General features: G+C 29.5%; 2 protein-coding genes across 2 annotated transcripts in view; one reads left to right on the forward strand and one right to left on the reverse strand.

Moving 5' to 3' along the window:
* LOC105623703 (cytochrome P450 6A1-like) overlaps positions 1–7882 on the forward strand; it is an 11453-nt gene extending 3571 nt beyond the window's left edge. The window contains exons 2-5 of the mRNA XM_012205085.1: positions 1617–2145; positions 6611–6832; positions 7003–7254; positions 7386–7882. Of these exons, the coding sequence (XP_012060475.1) occupies positions 1617–2145; positions 6611–6832; positions 7003–7254; positions 7386–7558 (1176 nt within the window). The 3' untranslated portion in view covers positions 7559–7882. The remainder of the gene's footprint in view (positions 1–1616; positions 2146–6610; positions 6833–7002; positions 7255–7385) is intronic.
* Positions 7883–10241: 2359 nt separating this feature from the next.
* The window catches only part of LOC105623704 (cubilin), an 81079-nt gene continuing 77948 nt past the window's right edge, over positions 10242–13372 (reverse strand). Inside the window, exon 15 of the mRNA XM_012205086.1 lies at positions 10242–10585. Within this exon, the coding sequence (XP_012060476.1) occupies positions 10242–10585 (344 nt within the window). The remainder of the gene's footprint in view (positions 10586–13372) is intronic.

A 13372-nucleotide genomic window follows, 5' to 3' on the forward strand; every position in this document is an offset into this window, starting at 1 on the left:
GTACTCAGAATATTGTATTTTCTCATGTTGGTAAAAATAAGAAAATGCAGCATTAAAAAATTGATAAAAAATTCTGAAAAAATTCTTAGAATTCTATGAGAAAAAATAAATGATTTTTGTTTCTTGCAGTTTTTCTGTAAAGTTGATAGTATTTGAGTGAAAAAATTATTCAAGACCAATATTTGGCAATTTTTAAATAATTAATATCTTGTTAATTATTGCGAAAATTGCAAAAGTAGAGGATTTTCAATTCAGTTTAGTCCGCTCTGTCTACACAAAAGCGATTGACCAAAACTTACGGAACATTCTGTATATTACAGAAACATTTCAGACATAAGATTTTAATTAAGTTTTAATTGTAGAGATACTGCAATTATGATATTTTAAAGAAGATAGTCTCAGAAATATTATAAATGTGATAACACAATTGAGACAGTTGAGACATTGCAAGATCACTACAATTGAAACTTTCTGTGTTATCAGGATGAAGTAAGAATGAACGACATAATCCCTTAAGCAGAATATCAGCAATCCGGCAGCAGATTTAATTAGTACATGTTAGTAGATTGATGCTAATTGCACATTCATTTTATATTTTGTCGACAGAATTTACTTACATGATTAGGCAACAGATTGATGACAGAAATTGATCAGATTCTGCGCAATGTTATCTGATGATAGATTTGCAGGAGATATGAAGTAAAAAAATCACGTTATGATTTAAATAATAAAACTATTGTTTTGCTATTTAAATTGTAAATGTAATTAATATAGAGAAACATTTGAAAAAAAATTTTCTATTTTTTGTTTTATTTTAAAGAAGTAATTTTATCTATTTTTATTAATAGAAATTAATATATTTTACAAATCATTACATTTTTCAAATATTCTTAATATATTCTAAAGGTAATCTTTATATAGCAACACCAACGATCATCTAAATTCACTTGTTAAGGATCATGTCCTGAATAACATTTATTAAAATCAAGGTCACTGGAGATTGTTTCTCTTATTTTTATTTTTGCACTGAAAATTCATTTTTATGTAAAATTGAAAATAAGAGAAACACTCTCCAATGATCTTGATGATAAATGTTATCCAGGGCGTAATCTTGAACAATACTGAAAGAATTTTTAGTCGTTAATCACCTTGGATAATACTAATAATGGGGGTGCATTTCAATCTTATAATTCAAAAAGTACTTAACGAAAATGAACTTTATTGCGTTTTGAAAAGCTTTTGATATCGACTATTAGATTCTGGAATAAAAAATAATTCAATTAAACATGTTCAATTAAATAAAATCGATGTGATCTTGATTTTACATTGGCGACGTCACCCAAGGTCAAACTGATAAGATCATTGAATAGATCTTTTTAAATCTACAATTTTCTAAAACATTTTTCTCAAAAATGCATACTTTCCGAGATATTCAGTCGGCCTGGAATTTTTGGCGGTCACTGTATATATAATTTATTAAATAAAGTAGTTCATTAAGAATTGTGAGACTTGTTTCGAGAAGTTTTAAGAAAATTTCTTTGACTCGATAGAATTTAATTTTTAGTTAAAGTTACTTTCTTATCATTTTGTTTTTCATATTATTTGTCATATCACAGGCAGATCCGCTGTCGCAACATCTTTTCTTTTTGGAACCAAAGAGATGGCGACCATTAAGAATGAAATTGTCGCCTGCATTTACATCTGGTAAATTGAAGGAAATGTTTGCCTTAATGTCAGAGTGTGCCGACCATCTTATACAATATATGGACAAAATAACGAATACAGGCAATCCAATAGAATGTCGTGAGTTAACAGCCAAATATACAACGGACGTTATCGGTAATTGTGTCTTCGGTATCGAAATGAACGCATTATCGGACGAGAACAGCGAATTTCGTAAGATGGGAAGGGAAGCATTCAATCCGTCCTGGCTAAATATATTGCGAATAAGAATCAGACAAATTTTTCCATGGTTTTACAATATATTGTTTGGTTATTTCTTGCCGCAAACAAACGTCACCAAATTCTTCACACGTGTCATCGTGGAAAACATGGATTATAGAGAAACGAATAATATCAATAGAAACGACTTTATTGATATATTGCGCGAATTAAGAAACCATCCAGATAAATTGGATGGTATTGGTATGTATTCATTGTATCTGCTATTATTTATTTTTCTTATGTGTATAAAATATTTTATTTTTTGTAACGTGAAGATTGTACGATCAAGATGCATATATTTAAAAAATTTTATAAATTGGTAAATATTTACAACCAGCTCCAATGATTTTAACGTATTATATTGTCAAGATTGTCATTCCGAGTAACTTTGCCTTAACAATTAACAATAAAAGTGGCGCTCTCTTATAGTTTTTGAGGTAACTTAGAGTTAAACTGTAATTTTAATATTAAATTTGATACTTACGAACAATGATCTTGATCTTGACACTGCTGCTTGACTATGCTGTCAAGGTTGTGATCCTTGAAGAAATTTTAAATGTCGGTCGTTATATTTGTTAAGAAATTATTAACAAAATAAATTTTACAAATGAGTTTAATTTTATAAAGACTTTTCAAAGCAAGTTCCATTTCACCTCCATTCATTCCGTCAAAAAGTCGTACAACACTTTTTATGCGAATCTTATTTCGCCTGAAAAGTCGCATCTAAGCAGGAGATGAATCTTGCTTTGTGCGTCCCTAGGTAAGGGGGGAGATGAAGTGGACCTCGCTTTATGTAGAAAGTCATATAGGTTGGGAAATTTTGATTATTCCAGGCAGATATCTCAGAAACTAGATATGAGAGAGATATGGAAAAAAGTTTTATATAAAATTCAAAAATAATATAAGGCTCTATGAGTATAAAATGTACCATGTAGAATTAAATAAAGGCAAAAAGTGAACATAAATAATAAAGAATATAATATAATAAACAAAATAATAGCTATAATAATTATATACGTTTCGATTCCGATCGGGTTATTAGCAATGTTGCAAAATATAAAAGTAAAAATCTTAACAATCAAATAAATTACATTAGTTTGTTTCTTGTTTAAACTGCTAAAAAATTAGTGTTCATCATGTTGTTAATCTAGTCAAATTATTTGACAAATTGTTATTCTCTAAAAATACAAGAAAAAGAATAAAAGATTTTCAGCGCAATTATAATTACATCTAATATCTATTGCAGCCTAAAGTGTACCTTGTGCTATACAAATTGTATATATTAATAGAGAGAAAAATATTCGTTTGATAATCAATATTACAGTCGTATTCCACCCTTTTATGTAAATCGTGAAATTAGAATAAAGCGAAGACAACTTATCTCCGTCTCACCAGACAGGTAGGAAATGCGCAATGCCAAGAAGGAAAACATATACTGATTAATAGAAATAAAGAAGGGGAAAGAAAATTATTAAGAAGGAGAAAAACTATGTATCAAATTGGAATACATTTCTGATAGTGAGTTCGTTTCATTTTGCTTATTAATGCCATGTTTCTACTTTTTAATGTGCACTATTTCAGATATTAATCTTTTGTTGTAAGTTGGTTCTACAATATATCCATTATCTCAACATTGTCCCGTTTAAAATTATAATTAAACTCCCAGCGATAGTTAGAAATAATCGTTGGAGACTTAGAAATTTTATTAATATCTGTAATATGCTTACGGATTCTTGTTTTCAATTGTCTTTTTGTTTGGCTAACATGACGAATAGTAATTTTTTTAAGCAGTTAATAAGAAACGAACTAATGTATTATTATAATTTATTTGATTGTTCTTAAGGGTTTTACTTTTATATTTTGTAACATTGATAATGACTCGATCAAAGTCGAGACGTATGTAATTAATATAACTATTATTTTATTTATTATATTATGTTGTTGGCTCTTTGCCTCATTTAATTCTACATTGTTTTATATAAAAGTTGTAGATATATATAGTTTTTGGAAGAAAAAAAGGAAATAACAAATTTTGTATATAGAACATTAAAGCAACAATGAATTTTTCAAATATCTATTTCAGGAAAACTATTTCTTGTTGCATATTCTTGTAGCTGAAGTCGAAATGTTTTCAAAACACTAGAGTAACTGTCTCAATTAGTCCTTTTTTATTAGTGCTTTTGTATTTCGATAAATCATAAAGAAAATTAGAATGAATAAATAAGAAAAAATATTTTTTTTGTTAAGTTAAATTATTAATACAATACCCCATAGTATAATATTTTATTTTTTAAGTATTAAAGTATTTTAAATATTTTTCGAAAGCTATGAAGAATTTATGTGAATCCAGTAATATATACTGTAAGATTTTAAGCTTGTCCCTATTAATGTGCTCTATATTGGAGCTGAGAACGTTGTTATGAATGTATATTGAAATAAATATAATTGAAATAATAATTTATGTATATTAATTGTTATATATATTATATAATTTATGTAATATTAACTTAAACAATTAGTTTAAATTTATTATCTGTTTTAATAATTATATGTTAAAATATATTAAAATCTATATGAGTCAAGTAGGAATAGGCACACAAATTGGGAGCACATTAATAAGGCCATCGTCGCTTGCACGACTTAATAGAGACAAAAATATGTTTCTCCTTAAAACATTATAAAGTATTAACATTTTTTAGATTAAAGAAATATTGTAGAAAAAAAATAGTTGAAAAACCGATATTGCAAGCAGATAAAATTAAAGTTATAATATTTAATAATTAATTCAGTAATAAGCAAATTGGCTAAAAGACACATTAATAGGGATACTTACTCTATAATGAAATATTTTTTCATTAAGCAATTTTTGAGTTATAAAACTTAATTTTAAAGGTATATCTTAAAAAGCGCCCACTAATTATATAGCGCTATTTAAAAACTGAGTCAAAAAGTCTTGAACCATTCTGCAATAGCCAGCATTGAGCAATTTTGCAATAGTTAACAAAATATTAATTTCTAAACATTGTGAAATAAGTGGATAATCGACACATGAGACAACTTTAAATTAAATCTTTCAGTGTGTTTTTTATGGAATATCTTAAAGATGTTAAAAATATCCTAAAGTTGAATTAAAGCAAGCTCTTAAAATTGATTAAAGAAAATTCTTAAAGATATCTTAAAGTTGTCTTATGTGCCGATTTCATACATTTTGTTCATTAGAGAGTTAAAAAAAATTGCGAAAATTTCAAAATGATAGAGGAATTTTCGATTTAATTTTTGATCAAGAATAGCTCTATATGATCAGTGGCCGCTTTTTAAGATATTAGGAGTACAAATTAGTTCGGTCCGTTTTCCTAAAGATAGCTGTTATAAATGGTTCATAGTGACAGCTGATTTTGGCGGTTTCAGAGAGATTAAACATCTGCTAATAATATTCAGTTTATATTGCTTTGAATTTCATACAAAAATCTTGATTTTTACTGTGTTTGAAATGTTGAATTTTGTGTTAACCAAGCAGCATTTGCGGGAGGTTTTAATTTTCTGCTTTAATTGGAAGAAAAGTGCGGCTGAAGCCCATCGAATGCTTGTCGAAGTTTATGGTGACACTGCTCCAACTGATATATCATGTAAGGAATGGTTTCGATGTTTCAAGGATGGAGATTTCAGCGTTGAAGACAAGCCTCGCTCTGGACAGCCAAAAAAATTCGAAGACAAAGAATTAGAGGCATACTCGAAGAAGATCAGAGTCAAATGCAAGAGGAACTTGCAGAATCATTGGGGGTAACTCAATAAGCCGTTTCTGTACGATTGAAAACCATAGGAATGATTCAAAAACAAGGAAATTGGGTGCCTTATGAACTGAAATCGAGAGACGTTGAAAGGCGATTTTTCACTTGCAAACAGCTGATTCAAAGACAACAAAGAAAAGGTTTTTTGCATCGGATTGTGACTGGAGATGAGAAGTGGATATTCTACGACAACTCCCCCAAGAAGAAAAAATACTACGTTAAGCCCGGACAATCGTTGCCATCAACCTCAATACCACGACCAAACATTCATGGTTCAAAGATCATGCTCTGTATCTGGTGGGACTAAAAGAGTCTTGTTTACTATGAGCTGCTGAAACCTGGCGATTACATTACGGGGAGATCGGTATCGGCTACAATTGATTCGTTTGAGCCGTGCATTGCGAGAAAAACGGGTGGAATACGAGCAAAAAACGTGATAAAGTTATTCTTCTCATGATAACGCTCGGCCTCATGTCGCTAAAGTCGTAAAAAAATTTGGAAATGCTCAAATGGGATGTTTTATCGGCTGTATTCTCCGGACATTGCTCCTTCTAATTACTGGTTGTTCCGAAGGATGCAGCAAGTCACCGGTTCACTTCTTTCGCAGAAATTGACTCCAAAATTGGATCGCCTCTAAAGACGAGTCATTTTTTCGAGATGGAAAATTCGAAAATTGCCTGAGAGATGGGAAGAAGTAATAGGCAGCGATGGACAATACTTTAATTGATCTGTTCATTTTGTTTTGAAATAAATGCACAAAAAATGGACCGAACTAATTTGTATTCCCAATATAATCCATATATAAATTTTTAAGTAATAAATTAATCTGTTAGAAAATTAAATTATTTATTTATAACAAGAAGAAAATAATATTTTAGATCCAACGGATAGTTTAATAGCTTCTCAAGCGTTCGTATTTTTCCTTGCTGGTTTTGAAACTTCGTCAACCACTATTAGTAACGTACTTTATGAATTAGCATTAAATCCGGAAATACAAGACAAGTTGCGTGAGGAAATTGACGAGGTCTATGCAAAACATGGTGGAAATTTAATATATGACAATATTAAAAAAATGAATTATTTAGATATGGTTTTCAAAGGTATGTCGTTTGAAAAGATAATTGAATAAGGAAATAATATGTTATTTTTGTTTCTCTGTTATCTTTTTTCAAGAATATTACAGTACGATTTCATGCTAATAAACTTTAATCAAATTGTTATATAGTTCTTCAATGAGCATAAATACATAATTCAACTATTTTTAATGCAGAAATTTTACGGAAATATCCGCCAGGAACAATTGTTATGAGACAATCCACATCGAGTTATACTTTTGATGGTACTAAAGTTAGTATACCAAAAGACCAAAAAGTATGGATTCCTATTTACGCGATTCATCGAGATCCGAATATTTATCCAAAGCCAGATGTCTTCGATCCAGAAAGATTTAATGATGAAGTTGTGCAAAGCAGACACTCGATGTCTTACCTACCTTTCGGAGATGGACCAAGAAATTGCATTGGTAAAGTTAAATAAATTTAAATACCACTTTTCATTTCTTAATTTCTATATTAAACATATTTTCAATCGAAAAATATTTTTAATCGAGAATTTTGATCTCATTTATGCATTAGGAGCTTTTTTTATTTTCAGGAGCTCGTTTTGCTATTTACCAGTCTAAACTTGGGCTTACAAAGATACTTCGTAACTATAAAATTGAAACTTGTGAGGAAACTCCAATACCTTACGTAAATGATCCTAAAGCATTTATATTAGCACCAAAAGGTGGACTGCACTTGAAAATGGTTAAAATTAACCGAATATAGTTTAAGTTTTTCCCTAATTCTCTACAGAAAGTAGAAATTAATAAGAAATGGAAGAAATCTATCAATCAAATAATGATGAGAGTTATTGACGTTATTGCTATAATTCTTATTGATTTTTTAAATATGTATTTTTAATATGCATCATGATTTTTTCCTAATTATTATTAGATAATTTAATTTTACATTTATATTATTACATATTTTATAAAATCCAATCTTTCAAGATTGCTTTCTTCTTTATTGAGATAAATATTTTTAAGATAACATATATATATATATATTGAAATTAGAAATGTATAAAGTATTAAAAATCGATTGCGAATATTAAATATATGCAAATATATTAAAAATGTATTCACAATTATATGTTAGATAGTTTTATAATCTGAACATTCTTTATAAAAAAAATCCATGTTTAAATATATGTTTAAATTTATAGAATTTTTTAAATAAATCGAAAATATAGGAATGCTGTTGAGAAGCTGGACAGAAATGATGTGAAGAGTTGTAAAATGTTATCTTTCAATTTATTAAAAGTGACTATTTCCGAATGTATTTATAAGCAGATATAAAATGTTGTCATCCTCGAATATATATTTTAGAAGGATGAAACTTCATATGATGTATACTGATGTATACACTTCTTATGATGTATACTGATGTATACCCGTTTTTTACTTTTATTACTATACTTTTTTATTAACCATTATTATTAATAGTAACTTATAATATGTGAATACTCTCATTTTATTCATGTAGCAGAGAAAAGTTAGTACAACATATAAACAACAACAATGCTGCAATGTTTGCAATGTTACTGAAACGTTGCAGTATTATTGAAATGATTTATGCTTTATAAATGGATTATTATTTTTAAATAGTTACATATCTATTATATATGTGTTATTTCTCATTATGATTTAATACAAATTGAAAGCAATAATTTTATATTTTAATATATCTGTTATAATATAAAATCTCAAAAATAGAGTAGGATCCATTCTACGTCCCCAATGCGATTCCTACTTTTGAGACAGTCTATATATATTGAAATAATATTTACTGCAATATATACTTACTTGAAATAATTATATCTATTAACTTTTTATATTATTTAATATAATATATAGTACTTGATAAAAGCATGCCCGATGTAACTTGAAAACTACAATATTTATTGTAATAAATTTAAAAAATACATACATACTGCTTGATAAAAACATGTTGTTTTATTATTAATAATTGTCCAGAGCCATTTTATTATCAATAATTGCCTAACATTTCCGAAGCATACTTTCCATTAATTTTGTGACATATATTCTTGAGGTAAAAATCTTCAGATTAATCTAGCTACTTCCAAACTTCCAAATCTGATTTCTTAGTTTAAGCTAAGTCCAAACATTGTTTTCATTCCGGTATATTATAATAGCCAATCTAATGAATGTGAACATCACTCTTTCTTTGTTTACATTCAGTACAAAAACGGCTCTGATGTTTCAGAACATTATTCTCTTGTAATAGCCAATATTCATTTTTTCTTTTATTTAAACTTTTAAGCAGATGATAAAAACTCTCTTATATATAAATATTTGTTACTTTGCAGTTCAAATTGTCTTTAGAAAATGTGCAAAATATCAAACCTGTGTTTTGAAAAGCACTTCCAAATATATACCTTTATATCCGGATCTATTAGGTACAACTAATAATGAAGCTCAAAGATTTATTTATCGTTTATTTATCTACAAAAATGTATCGAAGACAATGGGCATTATTTTGAGAATTTATTAAAATAAATATTCTTTTATTAATCTCTTTATAGTGATTATTTCATTACTTATTTGTTCTCATACATTTCTACTCTACTTTTTCATACTCAAAATCACATAAAGAATATAACCAATGGATTAATTTTTGTCTAATAAGCTTACAACGTAATAATACATACTGTCTTATTTAAGGAAACATCAATAATCTTAAAATCTTAAAAAATATTAGTTTGATAAATATTTTTTGTTTGTTCCAGAAATAACACATTTTTGTAACATTGTTTTAGTTACCAAAAACAAGTAAAGTATTTAAAGAACTCAAGTAAGTGAAATATTTTGACATATACATCTAGATAGTCAAATCTGTAAACAAAAATGTAATCTACATACAATGTCTACTACAAAAATTATCGATACTCGGAACAAAATATATAAAATTTTCCAATATGACGAATTGACTTTGCATACTATGCAGCACTTGGCATACTTCATTTAAAAGATTACGAAATGACAGATTCTGCTTAATTTCCGCTGGGAATTTACTATCAGATTGTGTCAGTAGACTTCGCATAACATAGAGACTAATGCAAATGCAGTTGATACCAATGTATTATAATACTTTGTGTGAATTTATTGACAAACATATATATTAGCAGTTTAGTATTTATATAATGTTATATAGTGTTTATATAAATGTACATACGCGCAAAAGCGCGTGCGCGCATACACACACAAAAGTTATGCATACCGCCTGTATGCATATAGAAAACTTACAATATAATGTTTTGAAACACGTATATAACGATAAACATCGCACCGATTTTCTTCTTTGGGACTTTTCCTTGACTCTTCTTTTTTGCTGTATGTAACAACAATAATAACAATTTGCACAATTTGATAAGTAAGAGGCTGATTGGTCATACACTATCAGGACTGCTGGATTCTTGGTAACATGGCTCAGGTTCTTCTACCTCGCCTTCATCACTTTCGCTCGGTAGACTTGACTGTTCTAATTGATATTGATTAAAATTGTGCGTTGATGTGTGATTTTGATGCTGATGATGTAGCAAGTCATGATGTTGGTAGCAATGGCGCTGATCATCAACTATTTGCTGCGGTGGAAGGTCATTGATTGATATATTACGCGATCTTCTGCGTAATCTATGATGACAGATCAGACAGAGCATCATGATCACCAAGATACTGCCGATCGAATATACTATCGGCATCGTGTAGCTGTCTGCTGGTACGGCGGTGATGCCTGCAATTTGCATCATAATATGCATATACAAATAATTCTATAAGAATGTTTTAAAGAGTGGTCTAAAATTTAATAATATAAAATACGTAATAAAAAATATCAGCCCATCAATATAAATCGAAAAGTTAAATCTATGACAATGTTAAAAATAATTTGTGATTTTAATAACATGGATATTATAGATGTTTTGTTTGTATTTGATGAGTATGAATCCTCTACAAAAAATCGATTTTTTGTGTATGCGTGTCAATGATTATATTTACATGGTACCCTTCATTGGGTTTAATAACATCTGTAGTTATGAAACTGGTCACAGTCGTTTTTCCGAGGAATAGCTATGGTTGGCCAATTTCATAACTATGTTATTAAATCTGATTAAACGTGCTATGTAACAGAGGTTATTATTATTTTGCATATCATAAGATAAATGCTATGTTTTTCATTTCATATATCGATACAGATACATTCATTTAACACCTTTTGTACAAAAAAAAGCGAATCTAAAAAACAAAAATCTGCTTAATGCCAATAATTTCTGTAATGTGTTGCTTTTTTCTAACTAATACTCTTTGTATACTGTCTCATGATCACGGAAAATAGAATCGGAAAATGAAAGCGAAAAAGTGAATTTTAGTACATCCATATTTAAAAAAGAATGAATAGTGCTTGCAGGGAACAAGTAATAATTTAATAAGAGAAATGCAATATATTGATATGGAAAAATTGATTGAATATCTTCGCATGAACATATTAACAATTTATGAATAAAAATATTTATAAACAAAATGTAATAGATATATCATTTTCTATAAAATATAAAATTAGAATGTCATTCTGTGTTCGCGAAAAATATGCCCCATAAAGAACTAAGCCGCTTAAAATCAGAACGGAACGATGCTGATCGGTATGCCCCTACCATCTCACTTTTTTGAGTTTCTCTGTATTCGTGGGACGGCACTCTAAGTTACTAAGGCCGGAATTCATACTGCGTTCTTATTTTAAAACCATCTTGAATAATATCTTAATATGCTAATACGTTTATCTAATTGGTTCATGAGTTTTTAAGACGATTTTAAATATAAAAATCGACTATGAATACGTGCAGCGTACTACAAAAAATTGATTCAACGGAGAAAAGGAAGAAAAACAAATATTTGTCTTTCTCTTTCCTTCAAATAGTATTAGCCAATTAGTGAGTTTCTAATAAAGAAAAACAGTACAATCTCTCAGAATTGTCTAGAAATCCTCCTTTCTCGGTGCTTCAATATATTGTAGAGCTCATTGCTTCAAAAATAGTAATTAAGTGCTAAAGAAAATGTATCTAAAGTGGTGGGAATATTACAAGATGCGCTCAGTTTGCATCCTTCTCTCTTTAAAATTTATACTATGTCGTTTCTCTACTTTTCGTTCCATACAGTTGACAACCAAAAAAAAATTATATATTTCGTAAAGTCTGTATAACTGATATAATTGTCTCTTTGTCAGATTTGTCAGTTCTGTTATATTTTCACTTCTACGTACATACATTATTTCATTGTGCATAATTACTACTGTGAAGAAATTATACTTGAATATTCGGGTGTCCTAGAAATGGGATACGAGCCGCATGGAAAACGTGGAAGGAGAATAAAAAAATATTGTATTATAATATTATTTGAGATATTCGCAGCAGTTTTCGAATTAAAAGATAAAATGTCTAAGACTCAATTGCACCAACGTTACTTTGATTTTAAACGAGATTTTGTCTATCTTTATCTATTTGTCTATCTGTGTCTCTTTTTCGGCTTTAAAACAAGACAGATAGAATTTTAAGTTTCGCTTAGGGCCCACTAGCGGGCTTAAGCTAATGTGCAGTGACGCCGCGCCGCGCCATACGAATTTGTAGCACGGTCCATCGCGCCTCAGGATGCGCTCCAATGGGATGCGGAACTGCGGAATGTTCGTGATTGATCGTCCCATTGAGGACATAAGCCAACACATTTTAGCGAAATAGTTTGCTCTGATCAATTGCAAGAATCTTCCCATAGATACTTTCATTAGATCTACTAGAATAGCGTTCGTCATTGGCTTGCATTGGTTGTGCATCCGCAAGTTCCGCTCAATGGGACATAGGAAAATGAATTCTTGCGAATCAGAAATCACATATACAGAGACATACAATAGGGACATTGCACCGACTTCATTTCGTGTACTCATTTTAATTTTGATTTACATTTTCGCTCTTCTGTATACCTATTTATACGACACTCGTGTCCTGATCATTGATTTTCTTGTATTTATCTGGAGATTTAATTAATTACTTTCAGAGTTATGTTCAGATTCCCATCCGAGTGCCATCGAGGTATCATTTTTGTAATTTGCCGAATGTTAAACAAAAATGACATGACATCCGGAGAATACTCGGGTAGGAATCCAAACACGCCTCAGCATGTTGATTAATCGCTCTTGTACGGCCGGAATCAGACTATGCATTGAAGAATGAGATTGAAGATTGAAAAATAGATATTTGATCAATCAGAAGAACAAAAGGAGCCAATTTCTTTGCCCTCATGAAATTTAAATCTTTAATCTTTAATCTCAATCTTCAACACAGTTCGATTCCGGCCTAAGAGACAGTTTTCTCCGTTTAAATCAGCTTAACTTGATTAGTTTTTATGAGTATATGTATGAGTATATATACATGCACACACACACACACCCACACGCACGCACGCACACACACACACACACACACACACACACTTACACACACACACACACACACACACANACANACACACGACTACA

This window comes from Atta cephalotes, assembly GCF_000143395.1.
Source record: "Atta cephalotes unplaced genomic scaffold scaffold00063, whole genome shotgun sequence".
Classification (NCBI taxonomy): Eukaryota; Metazoa; Arthropoda; class Insecta; order Hymenoptera; family Formicidae; genus Atta; species Atta cephalotes.